This window comes from Lissotriton helveticus, chromosome 7, assembly GCF_964261635.1.
Source record: "Lissotriton helveticus chromosome 7, aLisHel1.1, whole genome shotgun sequence".
Classification (NCBI taxonomy): domain Eukaryota; kingdom Metazoa; phylum Chordata; class Amphibia; order Caudata; family Salamandridae; genus Lissotriton; species Lissotriton helveticus.
This window is the reverse complement of record NC_136068.1, coordinates 835265349-835291121: the sequence shown is the minus strand read 5'-3', so window position 1 is coordinate 835291121 and position 25773 is coordinate 835265349. Positions and strand designations below refer to the sequence as shown.

At 44.8% G+C, this 25773-nt stretch overlaps 1 protein-coding gene across 1 annotated transcript in view; it reads left to right on the top strand.

The window, feature by feature from the left end:
* ANKHD1 (ankyrin repeat and KH domain containing 1) overlaps positions 1 to 25773 on the top strand; it is a 1380661-nt gene that overhangs the window by 380275 nt on the left and 974613 nt on the right. Inside the window, exon 9 of the mRNA XM_078653327.1 lies at positions 19988 to 20179. Within this exon, the coding sequence (XP_078509453.1) occupies positions 19988 to 20179 (192 nt within the window). The remainder of the gene's footprint in view (positions 1 to 19987; positions 20180 to 25773) is intronic.

Genomic DNA, 25773 nt, shown 5'->3' with positions numbered 1-25773 from the left:
ATGCGACATAGGCTGATCGGAGTCCTGTAATACCTATGTAAAAATTTAAAATGAATAAGGCATAGCCTATAGTTGGGGGAGAGTTCCGTCAACTGCCTGCAACAAAAATCCCACTGTTCATTCGTTATTGGATGGTCAATTTCACTATTCCACTGATTCAGGGACTTCGGCTGGATCACAGGGGCATTATTCTACATATTGGCATATAAGCGTGTGACCAATTTATGCGAGGAAGGTGTTAGAATATTTTCTAAAGCTGACAAAGTCGGGGGGCCCTCTTCTGTAATTCTCGCCATGCCCAGCGCAAGGAACCCGCCGTGTCCACATCATCCCTTGGACGCAGTGACTTCTGGTATAACGCCACTGTAAGCGGAACTGTTGCTACTGCGTCCGTCTCAACTGCCACATGAGGTTGATATGGCATCTGGTGCACCCAAAAATGGAGGAACTGGGCTTGCGCTCATAGAGCATAATGCTGCATGTCCGGTGCACCCAGACCACCCTGTTTTAAGGGGAGTGTCGGGAGATCCCACGACACCCTTGCCTGCCCACCCGCCCACACCAAAGTCAGCAATTGAGAGCGTATACTTTTGAAAAAATGCTGTGAGAGGGATCGGCACATTAACGAATAAATATAGGAATTTTGGCAAAACAGCCATTTTGGATAGCGCCACTTTCCCAGCGATGGACAAGGGCAGTTTAGACCAAATGGCAACTTTACTCTCCAACCAGGCATACGCCCGTCCGAAGTTCAAGCTCCAAATCTCCTGTAGACTGGGGCTCAGCCAAACCCCCAATTATTTAACCGCTTCGGCCTCCCACCGCAGCGGAAATTCAGAGGTCACTTCTGGGGTACCGTCAGTCAATGGAAAAATTACTGATTTTGCCTAGTTTATGGAGATGCCAGCTAAGCCTCCAAACTTGACTTATTTGTGGAGCACCGGATCTAGATTGTCTTTGGGGTTCAGGATGTACAGTGTCAGATCGTCGGCATATAGTGATATTAAAAGGCTACGAGTACTGAAGCCTATTCCCCTTGCAGTATGGTGTTGCCGAATTCTGGCGGCCAGTGGCTTCATAGCAATAGCAAACAATAATGGCGACCGCGGGCAGCCCTGTCTTGTGCCTCGCGATATGGGAAATATTTGGGACACCAGGCCATTAACCCGCAGTCGGGCTAGCGGTTTTGTATATAGCAGTTTAATGCGACTAATAAATAGGGGGCTAAATCCCATTTGTGCCAGTATGGTGAACAAATATGGCCATTCGAGCGAATCGAACGCCTTTGTCGCATCTAAAAAAATGGCTGCCGCATGAATACTCTGGTGAAGGTAATGTAGTACTGAAAAAAGTGTACGCAGGTTATGTGATGTCGATCGCCCGGGTATAAACCCCGACTGATCTGGGAGAGCAACCATTGGAAGCAACGGCTGTAATCTGTTCGCCAGCAATTTTGCATATATTTTAACGTCTACGTTTATTAAGGATAATGGCTTGTAGGAGCCCACTTCTGTTTCCTCTTTATCTGGCTTTAGAAGTGTCATAATCATCGCTTCTCGCATTGACGGTGATAGGATTTCAACCTCTAGTGCTTTCTCATAGACGGCGAGCAGTCTGGGAGCCAGCTCCTCCGCATCCGTCTTGTAAAAGGCGGTCGTCAGACCGTCTGGTCCCGGGGCCTTGTTAAGTGGCAGACTCTTAATGACCTGAGTAACATCCTCCACCGTGATAGGGAGGTCCATGTACATTCTGTGATTATTGTTAAACCACACTAATGCTATGGAATCTAAAAAATCCTGCCTGCCTTCTGGGCTCTCTGATTGTGTGGCTGTGTAGAGGGAAGAATAGAATGTGAGAAATTCATTTAGAACCCCTGAGTGGCCCCTGATGGTGTCCCCGTCTGCCCCTTTGATCTCATGTATAATGGTAGCGGATCTAGGTTTGCGAATCAGTCCTGCTAGGGTACGGCCCGGTCTGTCCCCCTCGCCATAGCGCCGTGCTTCAGCGTATTTTCCTAAGCATTTTACCTCCCTTTGTGCCTCTTCCTCAAATTCTAGCATCTTCTCTTTCTGCTTCGCGGACATGCCCGGGTCAGGATCGGAATAGAATTGGCCTTCAAGTACCCTGATCTGTCCCTCCAAGTTCGCTATGGAACCTTGGATGGCTTTAAGTACACCCGCCTGTCGTGCTATGCATTTCCCTCGAATCACAACCTTAAATGCTTCCCACAGCGAAGCCTCAGTTTCCACCGATCCAGAGTTAAGGGCAAAGTACTCAGTGACATCGGCCCGGATTTCCTCTTTAAAGGCATCATCCAGGAGGGCATGGGGTGGCAGCCTCCAAATGAAGGCGCAAAGAGGCAAATCTGGCAGGGACAATTTGAGCAAGCATGGGGCATGGTCCGACAATGAACGTGCCAAGTGGGACACCTCAAGCGTCCAGGCAGCCACATCTCGTGACACCAACCAAAAATCTAAACGCGACCATGCCGCATGTTGACTGGAGATGCATGTCCCCTCCCTACGTCCTGGGTGTCAGACCCTCCATATGTCTAATAAGTCTCCCTCAGATATAATGTGTAAGGCCATGCTAGCATGGGGATGTAGAGGGCGTGTAGAGTCTTGTCTATCAGAAGCATCATTAAGTGTGGCATTAAAGTCACCGCCCCATATTATCGTATGGCTGCCTGAGGATACTATGCGTGACCAGATATCGCGAAAAAAATCAGGAGAATCTGCATTTGGGCCATGGACAGCCGCTCGGACCAGAGATCTACCTCCCAGTCGTCCATTCAAAATTACATATCTCCCCTCAGGAACAGCGTATGCAGTGTCCCTCCGCCAATCCACACGGTTTCTGACCAGTATTGTCACTCCCCTTGCATAGTTGGAATACATTGCAGAGTGTGTTTCTCCCCATCTGCCATGACGTAGCCGTGGCGATGGTTGTACATTTAGGTGTGTTTCCTGCAAGAAGCAAATATCAATACTGTGTCTTGTCAGATAAGCATGAGCCAGTCTCGCCTTTCTCCCATCATTCAAACCCCTCACGCTCCATGTAAGAACATTTAATGCAGTAGTTCGTTCACCCACAATAGCTTTCAGTTGGTATCACTCACACCCGGCCCCCATTCATTGAAAAAACTCAAGTGTAACATTGCAGTGTATACGACATCAGCAGATTGGCTTAAAATAAAACAATAAAATCCCCCACCCACTCCAACCCCCTAGTCAGGTTGTGTCATACCCTTTCCAATTCCAACTGTGGAAACTTGTAAATCAATAATAGGGAACCTTCCCAAGAGGTCCCAAGAGGTCGTGGTGAAGCTCGGCAGACACCCCCGTTTGCACAGGGTGGCCGGGAGTAAGGTAGGTGCGCCAGTAGAGGCACCAAGTGACATGGGAAGATCATATACCCTAAAACATCACCGGAAACTAGGGGGTCAGTACCCTGCAATGTAGAACTGTAGCGTGTTAAATCCTAATTAACCCATTTCTATCATCGAGAGAAACAAACAACGGCAAGGTACAAGAAAAGCATCGCAACCCAAAATAGGCAGTATATCGGTAGCACATCAGTCATTGTCACTTAGACGGTCATCAGCAGAACCCTCCCCAACCTTTGCCACTTTGGATCTGTTACCACCCACATGCTTAGCAAATTTCAATGCAGACTTAGCATCAGTAAAAAAATGAGCAGTTCCATCATGCGAGATTTTCAGTTTTGCCGGGTATAGCAGGGAGTAAGGTATATTTGCCTGCAGGAGAATGCGTTTTGCTGGGAGGAATTCCCTACGCGCCGCCTGCACAGCTGGGGTAAAGTCTGGATAAAAGGATATATTATTCCCTTTATGATTTTTGCGCCCTTTTTCCCTCGCCAATCGTAAGATAAGGTCTCTGTCTTGGTAGTTTAGCAGTTTATCCAGTATTGGTCTCGGAGTCCCGCCCACAGGGGGTTTAGGGCCAAGGGATCTGTGGGCGCTTTCGACCACGAACACCGGAGACGAATTTGGGTCGAATAGTTCGTGCCGGAGGTCTGACAGAAATGTCTCCATCTTGGAGATGGCGGTCGTCTCTGGAATATCAGTAATTCGAAGGCTGTTTCTCCTGGACCGCGCCTCCAAATCATCATTCTTGGCTCTTATTACACATAGTAGTTTATCCATTTGTAGTAGCTGTTCTTTCGTTTCAGTTTGAAACTCGTGGAATTCAGTGTCCCTGTTTTCCAGACCGTCTAGTCTAGTCATGTGTGGTTACCTGCTTTTTAACAGAATCCAGCTGCACGGTTAGATTGTTCAGTTTCGTGTCGATGTTGCGCAAGCTGGAGCGCATTTCTAACATCAGGGACCGTAGGTCCTCCCCATGATCCTCCGATTTGGAGCGTTGACCGGAGTCACCGGGTGCGTCTGGATCGTGGTCCGTCTGTCTGGTGAATCGCTTGTTCTCAAATGTGAGCTTCGGCTGTTTAGCATTCGTCTTGCCCATGTTGTCGTTGGGGAGAAGTAAGTTCTATATTGTATGCGCAGTAGTGGATGACCGTAGCCCACTGGTGTGGTTGCACTTCAGTGGAATATCACTCTCCACACCTGAGAACGCACCACCCTTTATTTTATGCCCGAGTTGGTCTGAATGGCATCAATTAATCACCGGAGCTTAAACAAGTGTGCAACTCTCCTGTCTCAAACTCAACGGAGAGAAGACGGCGGTTATGCTGCTGGGCAACTCTCCGCTGACTTCTTTGGCCTCTATATGGCCCACCTGCCTCGGCGTCCCTCCCCTCCCAAACCCCAGATAAAGAGCCTGGGCATTTGGCTCGACAAGGCGCTCGACTTCTCGGTTCAAGCTACCAAAACAGCTGCTACATGTGTGGGGCTTATGAAGATGCTCCGGAAAGTGCTCCCTCTGCTCCCTCTCCAGGCGAGGAGAATCATGGTCCGGGCTCTGATCCTGTCTCGCCTGGATTATGGAAACGCGTTATACCTAGGAGCTCCGGTAGCAGTGACCCATAGGCTCCAGGTTACACAAAACTGTGCCGCCCGCCTACTGTACAACATCCCTCGTTGGCAGTCAGCCAAGCATGCCCTAAAAGATCTTCATTGGCTTCCAGTTGCGGCCAGAGCTCAGTTCAAGGCCATGTGCATTGTGCACAAATCCTTCCATCGAACGGGCCCTGCCATCCTGGTCCCCTTAGTTGTGCCCTATGTCCCCCCAGAGCCCTCCGCTCCGGATCACTGCATCTAGCGACCGCCACAAAAATCAACAAAGCAAGGTGGGGTGGTCGCTCTTTTTCCCACACGGCTGCTAGGCTCTGGAACTCCCTTCCCCTCGCCTTGAGAGGGAACCCAAACAGGATGGCTTTCAGGAAAGCGCTGAAAACACACTTGTACACAAAAATTTGTTAACTTCCCCGGTAGCCCGCTTTAGCAATCAATGTAAGCGCTGCGAGGCCTCCGGGTAGTTCGGCGCTATATAAATATAATTTTTCATTTCATTTCATTTCACTCTGTAAAAGGTTTAGTTAGTGCCCAGTGAGTTATATCTCTCAATGCCGGTGTGTGTGAGGTCAAGTCTCGTACAGGGAGAGTCTTTAAACAAATACGGCCTGGGCGCAGCCTCAAAACGGACCTGTGGATCAGCGCTACAGTGCAGTCCCTACTCGCGACCCGTCACCTGCCCCTGCTTATCTCTGCCTCCAACGTGTCCGCCCAAACTGTCTTTGTCCTTTCCGCTACTGATAGTGCTCCACCATTGAGGACATGTACAAGTCAGTCTGAATGGTATTAACTAGGCACCGGAGTTAAAACCAAGCGTGACCCAGAACTTCACAATATAGTTGCGCTCGTTGGCAGGCGGCAGGTTAATCAAGTTCAATCATGCTCGAGAGAATGTTCAAGTAGCTACAGCTTGGGCCCAGCCGTGGAGGGAGATCGCGAAGCAGCAGTAAAGTATTCTCTCGACCTGGTACTTGCCCCTGCGCACTGTGGCTGTTAGTGTCTCTATCCGAAGCCTCGGAGCAGCCCCCCGCTTTCACCGACGTGCCCTCAGGGAATCCACATGATCTGGCAGCTTATGTATGGTTATGAGCAGTTGCAGTGTGGCACAGGTGAAAAGACCCTGAGAAATTGTCCAACGCAGCATTAATTACTGTGTGCTTATATTTAGAGCGCGGGGAGCGGGGTAAACCTGGGGCTCGTCGCCGCAGGTCCTCCACGCGGCGCACCTGAGTCCCAGTGAACAAAATGGCCGCCGCCCCCTCTCCGCACAGTCTCTCCCGGCAGTGCTCACTCCACGTGTAATATCCCAAGCACTATCTTGCCGTCACTTACTGCTATATCGCTGCTGCACTCCGCTGTGCCCTCGGACTTCTAGGGGCTCTGTAGGAGCTGGGCCGGCCAGACAAGGCCTAAAGGTTCGATGCGTCTCCCAAAAGCACCACTGCGAGCTCGACTCCCCTCCACACTTGCACGCCGGCGCAGCTCCGCACCCAGCAGACACCTCCCAGTGCACGATGGATGTATCGTTATGCCCTCAGCTCGCAAACCTGCCTGGGTCTGAAGGAGCCCACGTGAATATCGCCGGTCGTGCTCCGATCCTCGCCGCCGTGCGGCACCACAGTATTACCCTGGGGCTCCGGGGCAACGTAGTGTCCCCTGTATGTATACGGGTGTCGCCGCCCAGTTTCACCTCATTTGGCGCCCATCGCTGTCGTCAGCCAATGCTCCGCACTTCCGGCGTACCGGGCCACCTCAGCAGCGGCAATCCGCTCAAGCCCAGCTCTTGCCTCCACACCAGATCCGCTCCGTACCTCGCCTGCTCGTAACTTCAATGCCGCTCTTCCGATTCGAGTAAATTTAACACCATTACGGGCACCGATGACACCCCACTCCATGGCGCCTTATTTGCACCTCTGCACCTTGCAGTTCGGGCTGGACTGTTCCCATGAGGCACAGGGTCAGACTGATTTGCATATAGCCATGTCTGAACTGGGGTGGCAGAGTGGGCTAGGTGATGGATCAAACCCAGATCTTTTGACTGGGTGTGAGTGTTTGATTGGTTCAGATGCTCCGTCCATCACCGCCCCCTTTTGTACCACTTATTTGCACCTCTGTCGCATCACCATATGTAGGATTATTAGAGGATTTCTTCCCGGCCGGAGGAGCCCGCTTAAGAAGCGGCCATTTCGCAGCTCGGCTAGCTAGCCCCCCACCCCCCCCCCCCGCCCCCGGTTTTTACTAATTTTGATAATTATTTATTGTTTTAATATGATATATTTTACTGTATTTATACACCAGACTGTTAACAATAAATTTGCGCGGTCCAAGGACATATAGGAGACCCTAGTGATTATGGCTGAGCCTATCTACTTATACATACAAGCGGAGAACCCTTTAAATTTCTGCACAGCATTCTCTACAAGATACTGAATATCCGGTAGCTTAGTCACGTTTAACGTGATAAGCGACAGCAGTCCCTCACAGGCACATTATGCTAATAAAACCTGGAAATGGAAGGGAATTCAATATATCTAGCATGTATCAACGTATAAGTCCGTTGAGACTTATTCTGGGTTATTCATATATGAGTATGGTCGAACATTTTATGTGGCTGTATTTGGAATCACTTTCAGTGCAGGTCTTTCAACTCAGACAGAACTGGTCTCAGTTTGTCTAAGGAGGTTGAGATCTGGGATTTGAATTGGATTTTAACTGTCAAAAACACATTTATCACTTTTTAACACATTTTGGGAATATTGCACTTTACGGATCGGTCACGAGTAGGAGTCACTTATTAACAAAATTGCATTGTAAAATGGGATTTAACCCGATATTACCATCTGAGAAATATTCCCTTTTTATGTGCAATCATATGGGCCAGCTACCAGGTAACATAGTACCGAGGAAGACTGATTCCCAGGTGAAATAATACTACATTAGTATGGTTTCAATCCTGACATAGGGTTATTGCTGATGCACTTTCCTCAATATAGCATTTGGTAGATTGAGGAGATAGTATTAGGACATGCATGTATTGTATGAATACTACTGTGTATTGCCTATATTTGCACATTCTCTCTATGATATTAACCCCTTCAGCGCTAATGACAAGGGTAACTCGTCATGGACTTTCCATTGATTTCAATGGAAAGTCAATGGACCTCGCACACACCCCTTAGCAGCCAAGTGGTTAATGTAAAGTTATTGCGGCATTTTGCACAACTACTTGCACTTTCGAAGCGATATTTGCACATATATATAGTAATGATATGTTGGCTAAAGAGATATTAGTTGGCAATTTGGTATTTTACCATGATTCATCTTATAGTTATTGTAACCAATGCATTTTGGAGTTGTAAATGTTATTTCAACTTGTCTTCTATGTCTATCCCATGTGACCTTAAGAACCGTTAGCACTTGCACTTTAAAAATGGGTGTATCACCTAATCACGCTGTCATGTGACAAGGCTCCACGGAGCTGAAACGTTATGGCAACAGCACTGAAATAAATTACTGGCATCAAATTACCGTGGTCCGTTCCTGCATGTTACTCATGAGGGAAGCTTCTGCGAGTAAGCGACGGAGTTCTGTGTGTGTATGTATATATATATATATATATATATATATATATATATATATATATATATATATATATATATATATATATATATATATGTATATATATATATGTGTATATATGTATTTGCCGGTTTGCCTTTCATCCTTCCAGCCTGTGAACAAGAGCACAGCCGTGCTCGAAACGCGTTGGGCGTTTTAATTTGATGGATGGAGTTTCAGATGCTGCTACTTTGCTGTCCGTCATTAAAGGTGTCTAAACTTCTCCGTGTGAGGCGTCTCCTAAAGAGCAAAACTTTTGTGGTTGATGTTTGGCGGCTCGCTCAGTCGCGGAGACGCCCCATTGCATGTGTGCGGATCCTGTGGTTGGTAATCCCCGATCACAATGGGAGCGGAGAAGGCCGTTTGACAGGACGTGATGAAAACAAAGGCGGCGGTGCCTTTACCCTTCCTAATCCACTTGGGGAACACAGCAGGACACTCGAGGCACATCGATACCCACTGGGGAGTAATACTCAAAGGACCATAAATACCAACATGCCTCAGGGCACACGCCCATTGGGGCGGGACTTTCTATCAGTAAAAAGGTGCCTTTGTAATTTGGCGGTTTGCCTTTCATCCTTCCAGCCCGTGAACAAGAGCACAGCTGTGCTCGAAACGCGTTGGGCGTTTTAATTTGATGGATGGAGTTTCAGATGCTGCCACTTTGCTGTCCGTCATTAAAGGTGTCTAAACTTCTCCGTGTGAGGCGTCTCCTAAAGAGCAAAATTTTGTGGTTGATATATATATATATATATGTGTGTGTGTATGTATATGTACGTGTGTGTATATATATATATATATATATATATATATCTCCAGCTACTTAGTAAAGTACTACCCATGCAGCCTCCGAATCCTCCTGTCTGTTCCATGCACCTATCCAGCACTATCTACGTATCCTGTCACTCCGCAATACCTAAGCACTTATAAATTCAACATGTACTGTTTGCAGCACTGAACTTATTCTAGTTACTAGTCATGTACCTAAGGAATGCCCTAGTCAGTAAAAATAGTACAGCTACAATATGCTGTGCATTATGCATGCAGACCTCTAATCAGCAACGTAGCATTGATAGCTTTTTAAATACTCGGTACCTATGCAGCCTAGGAATCCTTCTGTCTGTCCCATGCACTTCTCCATGCACCCACCCAGCACTATCTACGTATCCTATCACTCCACCAATCCCTAAGCACTTATAAATTCAGCACATACTTTCTTTGCAACACTGAAATTACTCCAGTTATTAGTCATATACTTAAGGAATGGCGTAGTCACTAACACAAGTGCAGGTAAAATATTTTGTACACTATGCATGCACACCTCAAACCAGCTACAAACTATTGATACGCTCTTCTAAATACCCAGTTAGTACATATGCAGTGTAGGAATCCTCCTGTCTGTCCCATGCATTTCTCCAATCACCCATCCAGCACTATCTACTTATCCTATTACTCCACCAATACCTAAGCACTTACAAATTCACTATGCACTCTGTTTGTAATACTGTAATTATTCTAGCTACTAGTCATGAACTTATGGAATGGCCTAGCTACTAACACAAGTACAGATATACTATTTTGTGCACTATCCAAGCAGACCTCTAACTAGCTACATACTATTAATACAATCTTCTAAATACTCAGTTCGTACTCATGCCATGTAGGAATCGTCCGGTCTGTCCCATGCACTTCTTTAATCACTTATCTACCACTATCTCCCCCAATACGTAAGCACTTATAAATTAAGTTTTCACTGTTTGCAGCACTGTCATCATTCCAGTTACTAGTGGTATTCTTATAAACTGGCCTAGGCACCAACACAAGTATACATAAAATATTCTGTGCATAATCCCTAGTACCCATGCAGCGTAGGATACCTCCTGTCCGTCTCATGCAATTCTTCAATCACCCATCCAGCGCTATGTTCTTATTGTATCACTCTGCCAATTCCTAAGCACTTATGGGGCAGATTTACAAGCACCCTGTGCCACCAGTACGTCACTTTATGTAACTTAGTGATGGCGCCAGGCACTCCATATTTACAAGGAGAAGAAAAGCCACCCTGCATGGTATTTCCTCTCCTTGTAAATGCGACCACTTCATGCACAGAACTTTGTGTTGAAGGGGCGTTCCATAGGTGTTGCTGTGGGTGTTCCCACACAACACGCATTGAACAAGACACATCTTCAGATTTATGAGAAATCGTAAATCTGGAGATTGTTGTGAATGCTGCGCCATCCTAGAGTTTTTGTAGCAAGGCGCAATGAGGAGAATTGTTTTAATTTCTCCTCATTTTTTCCTCTTTCAAAGCATGCTGCATTCCACAGCATTCATTGAAAGAGGAAAATGCCTTTACTGATTGGTTTTGTGCAGGAAGGGACACCTTCCTGCACAAAAACAATCTCCGAACGACACAGACCTCATTGCACCATGGTGCTAAGGTGCCTGTGTCACCCCATGGCTGCAGTTTGTGCAGCAGTGCAGAGGGAAGCACAAAGTTGCAACATATTGATGTACATATGTCACATCCCTGTGCTTCGAGAGTGCCACAGTGCAGTGCAGCTAAAGAGCTTGCAGTGTCACACTGCAGTACTTGCTCATAAATCTTCACCTATAAATTCACCATACACCACTAATGCATTCTTTCAGTCAATCATGCTTTATACATATATTTAACCAAACTTTCACACATTACCTTGCAATTATAGTACTTTCTTTAACCAGATAACGTAGTTCTGATACGAACATTTTTTCTTATTTTTCTTTTGTATTTTTTTTAACAATTTTGTATTTTTTATTTATTTAAATGAACAAAAAAAAAACAAATAAAACACACATTTGGAATTATCATTGCAAAAAAATAAAAATTAACAACGATGATTGCGTTGCGCAGCACAAACTGCATCGACCGACTACTCACCGAAGCATATAAGTTTCTTACACTTCACTCTGTGTCGCTCGAGAAAGGCGAATTCTGGCCTAATGTCCATTGCAAGTGTTCCTGAGGACGCTCCAGACGTCCTTGCCACAGCAGGTGAGGGGTTCAAAGCAGCTTGCCTCATTTCCTCCCAAGCAAGATTGAGAGGATGTGTGGTCCGGAGATGCTTGTACATAGAAGCAGTGCCACAAGAGTATTTTTTTTCACTGCCTCTTGACGGGACTCGGTCACAAATTTTGCACTTCACCTTTCTCTCATTTACTTTCTTTTCTCCTGGTGGAAAAGTGAAGAATTTCCACACGACAGTTTCCGGCCTCTGTGGACGTGGTGCCTCCTGCAAGAATTCTTCAGAAGATATTTCCTCCTGCTGCTGCTGTCCAGATACCATTTTGTTTGATATTTTTTGAAAAACACCCCAAAAAAAAAGGGCTCTTGTAGGAAATGAGCGGTCTGCTTCAACAAGAATGATTAAAATGGGTGGGGTCCTTCAAAAGTTAGTGGGAAATGTTATGAACCAATGAAATCTTTTTTATATTTTTAAGTCACATGGGATCCGCACACACTGCGCTCACGAAGCATGCACCCGACGCGACTTTGTGAAAATATATTTAAAAATAATATAAGTTTATTATAAGTACAAATATATTATTTTTATGAATATATTAGATAATCTCTTGCCCTAATATGTATATTAAAGGCACATACATATAATTTTAGAACTTTTTTTGTGGGAGTCGCGTACCCAGCGCTCCCTAGAACGTATATGATGTCACGCAGGACCCGCCACTGCGCAAGCTTAGAGTACCGTATTGCGCATGTGTCAAAAATGCGCGGGAGCAGGAGTCGCGGACTGGTCGCATACCAATCGCGCACATCACGTAATATTAAATGTATATGATGTAACTGAAAAACATGCAGCCATCACACACCGTAGGCGGGTCCTTCACGACTTTTCTAAAATGGCGGCTAGAATCTGCGCATCCACCGTGATGTGTATGGGTGCGCGACTCCCCCCAAAAATTGGAAAAAATAAAGAAAAGAATATAAATATATTAAAATAAAAAAATAAACAAAAAAATTCAACAATATTTCATTTTGAATAAAAAAATTAATTGTGCAATTTTCAGAAAAATGTCATTTAATGAATAAAATATTTATAAATAAACAGATTAAAAAGTGTAGAAAATTAGTACAAAATAATAGGTATAACTACTATTACACTTAAAAATTAGCATTTAAAAAACCTTTTAAATTCACTGAAAAAACCATAGGTTTCAGAGAAGTTATAGTTAAAAATTAGCATTTAAAAAAGCTTTGAAATTCAATGAAAAAAACATAGGTTTCAGAGACGTTATAGTTAGAAATTAGCATTTAAAAAACCTTAGAAATTCACAGAAAAAAACATAGGTTTCAGATGTGTTCTAGTTAGTTGGAAATTTCACTCGTACAAAACCATAGAAATTCCTCCGTTATAGTTAGTTCTGCTAACTGCTAACTCGCGAACCCTGCAATGCACCGCTGATTATGTCACATATTACATCATTGATGACATGGTCAGTGACATCATTGATGACATCTCAAATGATATCACTGATGACATCATCCACGTGACAATCTGATACACCTCATCATACATGACATGGTCAGTGACATCACTGATGACATCTCATGACATTACTGATGACATCATCCACGTGACAATCTGATACACCTCATCATATACTAGTATAACCTTTAATCCCTCACTGGCAAATACAGAGTGCCATATTTGAAACCATTGACACACCAATACCAGTTACTTCATACCCACTTACTGATTCCTAACAGAATCACTTAAACATGCAGTCACTAATTAATAGAACACTATCAAGTGCACTTATACACATATATAGACATTGACACATCAGCAGTCATCTTAGGTGGTTATGCAGTCATCCTACTCATGAAAAAAATTAATCACACTTACATTTACTCACTTACACAATTATACACACACCTCATTTATTCAAACACATAGTAACTCATTGTTAATATGTTAAAAATCACCATTACAATTATATACACATTCATATAGTTACTCTCACAATCACTGACTCTTACATATACTAATTTATATACACCAACTCTCACATACAATGCCTTTTATTTTTTTACTTTGTTGAAGATGTACAACTAAAACATATTCGATCACCAACACACAAATAAATACACTGTCACCCAAACAACTGTTTCCACATGCACTCTTAAACCTATACACCTAGTCAATCAACCATTCACACATCTATGCATAGTTACACACACACACCATCCAACCACACACAAACTCAGTGTCCCATACAAATACTCACCCAACTAATCAATAATTAATATACACACTCATGTAGTTAGTGACCAGCTGATGCAGCATGTTATACAACAACAGAGACAGTGATGCACACATTCACATAGTTTAGTTACTGTTAGGGGTTCGGTAACAGGAGAGGTTGAAGGGACTGAGTCAGACACCTGTAGTAGAGATTTCAAAGATGGCTTTATTTTAAGGTATGCTTTCCGCCTTCTACTGGACACTCGCAGCCGGGTAAAGTCATCCGGTTCCGTTTTGACGCCTCTGGGAAACACAGGACGTTCCAGGGTGTTTCTGTCCCGCCAGCTGTAGGAGCCCGCCAGTCCGCTAGCTCACAGATGCAGGTAGGGGTCGGTGTCTCTCTCCAAATGCAGGGGAACCGAGTGGAGGAGAGAAGAACAAAAACAGGAAAGAGAAATTACTCCGGTGTCCGTCCAGCGGACGTATGTGGGCCAGGGGAGTGAGGGACACGAAGTGCTATAGTGCAATATATACACGCCCGATCCTGTGCATCAAGTGCTCGTGAGGGATGGGAGGTGCTGGAGTCTGGACACTATGTACACTGGTTTATCTACACGTTCGTACTGCCACTCCTTGTGACCCAGCCCGCCACTTTGCCCCGTACCTTTGTGAGCCACGCTCCTCCCGTGGGAACGTGGCGGGGCGAATCGCCGGTACGTTGGCCTCCTGGCTTGTAGTCTACTGCTGGGCTCGTCCGATTCTCTTCCCCGCCGTCCTCCGTCTCGATCTCCGCTCTCTGGTCTCTCACGCCTTCACCTCGGGAAACGCCGTCCGTCGACTTCCGGGTTGTGTCTCCTTTTGGTTCCGTGGTGAACCAGGGGGGCGGGGCCTCGGTCTCCTCGCTGTCAGAATTAAAGGGGCCGTATGTCGAATGCTCTTCGTCTCTGCTTCCCCACTGGGCGCTAGTGTCTTTCTGGGGCCACGCCTCCGGCCACGAGGAGGCAGACTGCAGTATGGAAACAGAAAGGGATGTAAGAGGGGGAACAGCCGACCACCAGTCCATGCCTGCATCGGGGTCTACATCGGTGTCTACATCCTGGTAACCCGCCCCGTGACAGTTACTAATCCATGTATTAAGTTAGACACTTTTAATTACTCACTTAAACAGACAGTCATACAGCTACTAAATCCTCCATCCAGACAGTTATATATCCACTCAATCTTCAATACAAATGGTATATAAATAATACATATTTAAATTTCAAACTAAACCAATTTCACTTGATGATGTCATCAGTGATGTCATTTGAGATGTCATCAGTGATGTCACTGACCATGTCATGAGTGATGTAATATGACATCTTCAGCAGTGCATTGCGGGCGCACGAGTTCTAGTTAGCAGAACTAACTATAACAGAAGAATTTCTATAGTTTTTTACGAGTGAAATGTCCAGCTAACTAGAACACCCCTGAAACCTGTTTTTTTCTGTGAATTTCTAAGGTTTTTTAAATGCTAATTTCTAACTATAACGTCTCTGAAACTTATTTTTTTTTTGATTGAATTTCAAAGCTTTTCTAAATGCTAATTTCTAACTATAACGTCTCTGAAACCTATGTTTTTTTCAGTGGAAAAAAAAAAAATATATATATACATATTACACTCCCGCACAGTATCTTTTTAAATGCTCTGGGGTCCCGCGTGAGGGTGGGACTATTCAGTGCTTATGACTTTAAATATACCCCTGGCAGAGAACTAGGATTACAGGTGAGTAACTTATCCATCCTTGCTTACTGGCAGCCAGATCCTCAACCTGGATAAGAAGCAATGATCACTAGGGCTATAAGAATTGCCTTAAAAGCTGTTTGTTGCTCCTTCCTCACTCTTGCTACCCCTTATATTTTTTTTGGTTCTCAGTGTCCGTTCTCTATGATGAGCATTTGTGCTTTTCTCGCTCTCAAGCAGGCTTGCAGCAATAATTTTGATTATTAAAAATGTACGCTTTATACATTATATTCCCAAAAACATTGTGATTTTTTCTTTATTGCTTGGTATTGTTTTTTAGGTCTCTCCTTTGAGGTCAAATGTTTGTCTGTCTTCTCCATATTTGTTGAGTTCATGTTAGACAGTAACCCAGTATCTGCAATTTATTTTTTACATTTTATTAAATTCACTTTATTACTATGTAGTAATCAAAAGCAGGTTTCTCTGAATGTGCCCCTTTCCCAGAGCCTCCTGTCTTGCTTCGCTCCCTTGCAGCTTCACAAGCCCTGGCTCTCAACTTGGAGCTGTCTTTGTGATGTGGAACCATCACTTTGTATCTTGCCTTCTTGCTGTTCCCAGGAAAAAGGCAGTTGTCATCCATCTTAAGGATTTTAAAGACTTACAAATGCTTTGTTGAAAAACCCAGTTGTTAGAGGCATGTGTGCTGCTGATGCACATGCTTTGCCTAAGTCTGCCTCGGATGATTAGAAGTTGTTTTTGTTCCAAGACGTTTTCTTTGAGTGGCATCTGGTGGCATCTTGCATTTCAATAGACCCACATACCAGAGTACACATGAGACCTCTCCAGGAATGTCTCTCCCATCAATGCACACTCACTGGGCCAACTTCTCGATCTAGTGTTGGTAGACAGACTCACACATCACTCTCTGTAATGGTGGAATCCACAGTATTTATCCACGGGGGCCGTTTCAAGACCTAGTTCCACAAGTAAATCTCACAACTGATGCTTCACTGATTGATTGGGGAGCTCATCTCATAAACCTCACATTTTGGGTGTATGGGACTGCAAATGCAGGGATCTCTATATCAATCACCTAGAGTTGCAAGCTGTTTACCTAACGCTGAAAGCCTCTATCACCTGAGACACACCGTTGTCAGGGCTCGAAAAATCCACTCGACCGCTCGCATATGCGAGCTAAATTCAACGAGGTTGAGCTGTTTTTAGGTCCTATTCGCCCTTTCTGGCGAGTAGGAAGACAAACTAACTTTTGACCTCGGTCTGTGAAAACTGAGCAAATATGATAAGATCACAAGATTTAAAGGCATTTTTATTGCTCACACAGTTATTGAGCAATAAAGATGTCTTTAAATCTTATCTTGTCACATTTGCTCCGCTTTCAGAGACGGAGGTCAAGTAGGTTGCAGTTGGGTCGAGGAGATTTTTCAAGGTACTAGACCTGCAGGACTAGTACCATTTTTTGGGATTTTTCGAGCCCTGCTTAAATCAAGCATACAATATAATAACTATGTATTGCATATAAAACCAGGGGTGATGCACATTTCAATTATTTCAGTTAGCACAGAACATATGGAGCACAAGATTCATCTCCTAGCAGAACATGTCCAAGGGACCAGTAATCAAGTTGCAGACTTTCTAAACAGGGTGCAGCAACAAGTTTAGAAATGGAAACTCACCGATAGCCCTTCTACCATACTTTCAAAGATAGGGTTTTTCATAAATAGATATATTCGCACCCCCTGAAAACACAAAATGCCCAAACTTTGCACGCAGGTGCCCACACCAACAGTCAAAGGGCAACCCTCTATCGAGGAACTGGTCAGGGATATTTGCATATTCTTTTCCTCCTCTTGCACTACTTCCATTAGTGGTCAGGAAACTCAGACAAACATCTCTTACAATGATACTTATAGCACCAACATGGGCTCGCCAACCATGGTTTTCAACACTGTTTGAGCTCTCCCTAGTCCCACACGAGAAGATTCACCTCAAACCGGACCTTCTCTCACAGAGCAAATGAACAGTAAGACACCCCAATCCCAAGGAAATTAACCTTTCAATGTCTTAGAATTTGATTACTTAAACTTACAACAGCAATGTATGGACATTCTTAAAGAAGCTCGCAAACCTACCACAATGCAATGTTATGTGGCTAAATGGAAAAGATTTGTTCCATACTGTCAAACAAAACATCAACACCCTTAATGCAAAAGTACAGACAAAAGTAACTTATTGCATTTGCAAACCACACCGTTGGCCTATACTTCAATTCAATTACACCTGGCGGCTATTGCATTAGAATACCTTTATCAAAGCATTTATGGTTGGACTTAATAATCATTCCTCCCAGATTTCAACCTACACCAGCATGCAACTTAAACTATTTACTTACAAGACTTATGGACTTCCAGTTGAACCACTCCATATTTATCCTGGAAACTTGCCTTTTTAATTGCTATTATCTTCACGTAGAGTCAGTGAAATTCAGGCTATATGGAGAAGTGTGGCTCACTGGTTAGAGGTGGCAGACCCGTAAGCAGAGAATGGCCCGGGACCAGGGTTCGATTCCCGACGCGGCAGGGTCGTGGACCAGGGTCAGCGGACTCGATAATTCTCGCCTCGGTGCCTACTCTAGTCAGAAACCACACTCGGCAACTCTGGGCATCAGCTTGCCTCATCTTCTTAACGGCCCCCCCAGACCGCCAGGGATGCTTGGTCGCACCTTAGAGATACCCATCAGGGACCATCTCTCAGGGTGAGCCAGGACGGGTTCCCCAGCGGTCGAAGCGTGGAGATACTCCTCCGGGAGTCGATTCCTAGCGCTATATAAACCCACAATTAAATTAAATTAAATCCCTTGAGTAACTTTTCTTTCAATCCATAGGGTCAATGTAGTACTTAGAACAAACCCTGCATTTCTTCCAAAAGTGGTTTCCAACTTTAATATTAATCAATCAATAGAATTACCGGTTTTCTTTCTGCAACCAGACGCAGTTGCAGAGAGAGCTATACATACTTTAGATGTTAAATGAGCTCTAAAGAATTATATAGACAGGACCAAAACATTCAGAAAGATGAAGCAGTTATTTATTGCCTTCACACCTGCTCACATAGGAAAGGCAATTTCTAAATATGGAATTTCAGGATGGATAGACAAATGCATCCAAACTTGTATGCTAAAACTAAAAGGCTTTTACCTGTTCCACCGAACGCTCACTCCACTAGGAAAGTAGGAGGTTCTATGGCTTTTTAAGGGAACCTTCCTATTGCTGATATTTGCGAAGCAGCAACAAGGTGCACTTCACACACATTCACAAAACATTGTGTGGATGTCTTTGCACGTCAACAAACCAATGTTGGCCAAGCTCTTCTAAGAACTCTTTTGCAAACACCTGCAACCCCCACAGGTTAACCACTTCCTAGGGAGATGGACTGCTTTACAGTCTATGCAAAACTTGTTTATCTACAACACACATGCCTCGAATGGATTTACTTACCCTGTAAGCATCTGTTCTTGGCATGCAGTGCTGTAGATTCACATGCGCCATCCCTCCTTCCCAAAAACCCTGGGTAGGTTACAGTTTATATACTTTGTGTACTTGCATCCTATTACTGCATGGGCATCACATTACTGATACATATTGCTACTCCTATCTCACCTATCTACGGCAAAGCAATCTGGAAATGGAGTCGATGACCATGCGCAGTATCACCAAGAGAAGAGTCACACAGTCTCTTGACTCGAAGAAAACCTTTTGGAACAAAAACAACTTGTAATCATCCGAGGAGGACTTATGCAAAGCATGTGAATCTACAGCACTATATGCCAAGACCAAATGCTTACAGGGCAAGTAACATCCTTCTAGAGTCTCCCCTTCACCCGGTCGCTAGCTTTGGACTGCTATTGTACATTGCTGGGGAATGAAAAAGCGGACTTCCAGCATAGGACTTGATAAATCAGTCTTCAACTCCCTGTAGCCCCAGCCCCATCTGGGCTTCATTTGCCCGAGATGAGTGTAGATGTGCTGTCAACAATTATTAAATATATCCAGCATTTGATTACGTTATTTCTGCATACTAAGTTATGTTTGAGGGAAACATACACATCTATACCAAAGAGTCATTCTGAAGTTCTAAATGTAACAGTTTGTTGTCAATTGATGTCATGCAGTTGTTGTGAATGTTTTTGCGAAGTAAAAACTTAGTCCAAAACCAGCCAGTAAGAAAAACTATTTTAGTGGGTAGGTTTGTGCTATTTAAATACCCATAAAATCATTATTAATACTTAACTACAATTGCTTTGGCACACCACGTCATTTGGCATTAAATTGACATTAATTTGTAAAAGTGTGTAATTACCCGAGATTGACTAAGTAGCGATGTCTTCTTTAGGTGCCAATATAAATGCACAGACCGAGGAAACACAAGAAACTGCACTTACGCTAGCATGCTGTGGAGGCTTTTCAGAAGTAGCTGACTTTCTCATCAAGACTGGCGCAGACGTGGAACTTGGCTGCTCTACACCCCTAATGGAAGCGGCACAAGAAGGGCACCTTGAATTAGTTAAATATTTATTGGCTGCAGGTATGACTGCAAAAAGTTTCCCTTCTGTATTGAATGTCATATCTGCGCACCCTCTCGAAACCTAAATGCATGATTTTCTTTTTAAACAGAATCCTTCTTAAGATCCTTCAGATTTGGTGCAGTGTTTTTTTTCTTTAATGAGGCATTACATTTAAATTACATTTGTTTATTTAAACATTGGATGCACTGTTCTAACATTTAGTCCTAAAGAGAGTAATATACTAATATATGTTAAACCCACCAAAATGCTGCTTACAGCTGACATTTTAGGGAAATCAGCGGCAGCCATTTTAGGCTTATTATAATAACCTCAATTGCCCTTTCTTTACCAAAGAAGCAAAGTTGGGATTACAGTGGGCATTAGTTCCTATAATTCGTTCAATTGTATTTTGACCTTTTTAATAGTGGGTATTGCTTTTGAAATATCACAGTACGGTAAGTATGCATGGAAAAGTTATTGATGGAACACATTACTGTTTTATTTGCCAGAATGCTTTCTTGTCCAGTTTTATATCTTTCATAGATTCACATGGCTGAATTATTCGCCATCATCTGATTGGGAATTCCTGATTCAGAAGCTGTGTAAGAAATGCATTCATGCAAACCAATGCATTGCACTTGACACATCATCTTATCTCCAGTTTCCCAGAGGCCATCAGGCCTCAGCTATACATGTGTGATCAGACTCACCCTTGAGAGATCTGTTCACCTTTGTGTATAGACTAAAACTGCTTGGAAAAGTAGATATTCTTTCTCTTGTTCTGCACCCAGATAAATAAATTGCTCTATTTATGCTCTATTTACTGTCCTTTACCTAGAGGAATATAAAGAGGGAATTTAATTGTTTGGACATTATGGCAAACCTATTCGGATGACCTTTACAACTTATTCATGTATTGCCTGCTTTGCTCATAAATCACAACCTCGTTATTTTCCAACTTATCAGTGAAGAATTTATAGGATGCAGTTAGTATTGCACTTTTTTTCTAAACTTAGAAATGTAAACATACTGAGCTTATTCAAAATATCAATAGAATGGTGATGTCCTTGACCTCCTGAGAGTATGGACTCTTACCCCTGAGGGTCAGAAACTCTTGTGTTGGCAGACTGGACTGGATCAGTCAAGCAGCCTACTATAGGGCTAGAAGGTTGCAGGGGGTATCTCTAAGGTTCACTCTGCGTGCATGCATTACTTAATCCATCACTGGAATCAGTGTGGGTTTATTAATACGAGGTGTTTGATTCCAAACACCATATGTTACATGCCTTAAGACCGCTTTCTTGCTGACGTGCATTATCCAGTAATCGAACTAGACATCACAGGGGTATACCTGCTTATGCAGATATGTCCTCACATAAAATATAATGCAGAGGCTTGCTGTAGGGTGACTTACATGTATAGATGCAGAACCTTTGGAATGACACTCAGAAGTGAGCCATGTCGTGTTTTCACTCGTGGTTTGCACCATGTCGTGCAACCAGCAGTGGCAGTCTGTGTGGAATTTGTGTGTGGGTCCCTTAAGGTCACATAAGATATGCTGCTGCCCTTTGGGACCCTCATTAGCACTCATGCTTTAGGTATCTGGGGTACCATTTACTAGGGTCTTACAGGAGTGCTAAAGGTCTTATTCAATTGTAGCACAATTAGACAACACCTTGTTTTGGGGAAAGAGCACTGGCACTGAGATCTATTTAGCATGCCTCAGTGCACTGTCAGAGTTGGAAATCCGCATATAGTAGCTAAAAAGGAGGCACATAGTGGGGGAATAACTGCAACAAAAGCCCAGTTTATTACAGTTGACATAGTTGCCATGGAACCATCTCTATGGCATGATTGGGTTTTTCCACCTTCTCTAAACCACAGAGGCTATGACAGTCTGTCTTTGGAGAGCCCTTGAGGAATGCTAGGGCTGTGTCAAGAGCTTTGTATTTCTTTTCCAAACAAGGCTCCACTGCTGGTATTGCATCCAATGTTTTCCTTAATTTCAGACATCTTGACCAGATAAAGGCTAGAATAGGATTAGGCTGTATAGCGTTGTGTAGTTGTTCCTTAATATCATTTAGGAAACATGGTTGTTCCATGGAGGTCGTTTCCAGGTTGACTTTTTTAATTGCTCTTCATTAGTGGATGGACACAAGCTATGTTGTCCGGAGGAGAATCTGTACAAACAGGGAACTTATCTACTTAAGGTGTCACTAAGTCTTGCCATTCATCATAAGGTAATTTGCATGTGTTGGTGGCACCAGCGTCCCTGTTACTTTATTTGCAGGTTGGATTTTGGAGTCCTAGGGAGTGGAAGTCTTGAGGGTGAATAGGAAGGCTGCCACTTCCCAAAGTTGTTCTACTTCGGAACTGATTCTGACCCTTGTCCAGCAGCAACGTGAATTTCTGAGGCTGTGGGTGACACTGCATCAGATTAAGGAATTCTGTGAAGCTATGCTGTATCTTTTTGGCAGGTTACCTGCTTCTGCTGGGCTGTGTGCAGGCATCAAGGAGCCAAGAGGCCTCAACTAGACTTCTCCTGTAGGCATGTCCTCTGTGCCAGCTATGCCCTCTGTGTTCGTTCCTGGTTCCAGACCGATCTGTGTACTGGTTCCCTTTCTGGTGCCCCAACTCATGCCTGAACACGGCACGCTGATCCTGACGCCATCCGCTCTTGCCGACGATGTGTATCCTATAGTACAGTTCAACACCAAGACTGCTCTACCTCGACCATGGACATGTGCTGCTTTAACTGCACCGCAGCTGTTTTAGCCACACTTCTGATCCATACACTACATTTCCCCACTACAAGAGATCATATCCAACTTTAATTGTTTAACACAAATTCTGTCAATGGTGGTTATGATTCTGGGGACAAGTTTCCCCAACGAATCAGGAGCATAATTGGTATGAGTACCTCCATGATGTCAGTAGTCTGGATACCTCCCCTGGCACCAAACTGGTTTTGCCTCCAGGTCCTGCAACGAGGGAAAGTGCTTCTTTCGCCATGGTTGTGCTGAGGGTGGCAAAGGTTTTTGATCCTCAGTTTCCTGCCAAGGAATTAAATACTGTCTTCAGGTGTGTGTCAGCCTAGCAACTTCTGGACTTCTTTTGCCTTTTAATGTGGCTCTACCAGACATGCTTTTGGGGATCAAGCCAAGTCATGTTTAGGTTACCGTGTCAATCGGAAGGTTACCAGGTGCCATTGCCCTGCTCTGGGTGACCCAAACTTTATCACCTGGGACCATGGTCCTGAGAGCTTTGTGATACAGACTTTGGCTAGCAAAGGTAACCTAAATGTATTTGTCACTATTCCTCTGGATAAGGACTCGAAGAGGTTCGAGACTTTTTGAAAGCAGCTATTTGTATCCACAGGTTTGGCCCTTGGCTCTATTGTTTACCAGCTACCTGCCACCATGGTTGCAACTCTCATGCCCTGTGGGACTTAGTAGCTCATGGTTCCAGAAGAAGCTTATGCTATCCTCTCTCAAGCTTTGCGGGATGGTTGTGATGGGGCAAGTTTACTATCACTGACTCCCTTGTTAGAGCCATGGGCTCCAATGTGGCACTTTGTAGGTATGCCTGGATGCGGTCCACAGGCTTTTCAGGAGACTTTCAGGCCGGTCTTATGCACATGCCATTCGATGGTTCCCATGTTTTTGGGGACAAAGCAGATTCGGCTTTGAAGCACTTTGCATGGTCAGAGTGTGCTCCCTGGGCAATTCGGCTCCTCCAAGCCAGCCGCTTCAACAGTGTTGTCCACTCCATGGCAAAGACGTTTAGTATTGCTAACAAGTCCAGCTGTGCTATAATCTCTAATCTTTTTGTGGTTGTGGCTGCAGAACTTTCCAAGCAAGTGAACAACAAGGGCAGCGTGTGGCCCAGTCTCCGACCCCACCAGCTACTGCAGCCCCCAAGCCTCGTTACTGTGCCCTTGATGGCCCTGTCTGAGGCAGGATCTGACGTTTTCTGCTAAGTGGCTGTCATTCACTTTGGATAAGTGTTCTTGCAAATTGCTCAGGTTTACACCTTCCCATTTCCTGAAACTCTGCCGTATATTTCACCTTCCTCAGACTGGCTGACTAAGGTTCACCTGTCCCTGTTGAAGCAGGACATGCAAGCTCGGTTTCCCACAGCACCGAGACCACACTTCTTGCCGCCACCGACGACATCCGTTCCCTCCTCGACTAAGGCAAAACCGCAACCCTCATCCTCCTGGACCTCTCGCACGCCTTTGACACAGTCTCCCACCGCACCCTGATCAAGAGACTCCACGACAACGGCATCCGTGACAAGGCCCTCTACCGGATCCACTCCTTCCTCAGCTGGCTAACACAGCGAGTCAGACTACCTCCATTCTTCTCAGAACCCACAAAGATCAGCTGATTAGTTCCCCAGGGATCCTACCTGAGCCCCACCCTCTTCAACGTCTACATGGCCCCTCACGACCATCATCAGGAACCTCAGACTCAACATAGTTTCCTACACCGACGACGCCCAAATGATCCTCTCCCTCGCCAAACAACCAACAACCGCCAGAAACAATATCCACAGTGGAATGAAGGTCGTGGTCACCTGGATGAAGAGCAGCTACCTCCAAAATGAATTTGGACAAGCCTCAAGTCCTCATCCTAGGACTCTCACCCTCTGCATGAAATGACACCTGGTGGCACTCCACAGTGGGAACCCCGCCCACCCCCACAGAACACACACCTAACCTTGGCATCATACTGGATTCCTTGCTCACAATGAACCATCCAATCAATGCCGTTGCCTCATCTTGCTGCCACACGCTCTGCCTGCTTCAAAAGACATTCTGAAGGATCCCCACTGAATTCAGAAAAAGTCACCCACGCCCTCATCAGCAGACTCGACTTCGGCAACGCACTCTGTGCCGGCGTCACCCAGAAACTCTTTAGGATACTTCAGAACATTCAAAACCTGAAGCCAGACTGGTCCTCGACATACCTCACCGCAGCCACATCTCCGAACACAACCAAGAACTCCACTGGCTCCCAATCAACAAAAGAATCACCTTCAAGCTTTGCACTCATGCCTACAAAGCCCTCCACGATGTAAGACCATCATAGCAGAACCACCGCATCTCATTCCACATCTCCACCAGACAACTTTGCTCTGCCCAGTTGGCCCTGGCCACGGTCCTTTGGATCCACAAGACTAGAACCGGAGGAAGATTTTTCTCCTACCTCACCGCCAAGACTTGGAACACCCTGCTTACCCACCTCTGTCAATCCCCATCGCTGACCCAATTCAGGAAGGACCTCAAGACCTGGCTCTTCGACTGCACTCCTAAGCGCAGACAGACCAGCAGCCACCCCCACCCTCCCAAGCGCCATGAGACCTTCACAGGCGAGTAGGCGCGCTTTTCAAACCCTGATTGATTGATTGAATGGGCCATATAGAGGGTTTTGACTCTGACAGTGGGCCATAGTTGTTACTACCGCTACTTTCTGGTGCAGAAAAAGGATTGGGGCCTCTGATCCAACTTAGATCTCCGCCCTATCAATGTGTTACTGCAGAAGGGCAAATTCAAGATGCTCACCCTTGTGCATGTTTTGTCTGCCCTCCACCCTGGTGACTGGATGGTAGC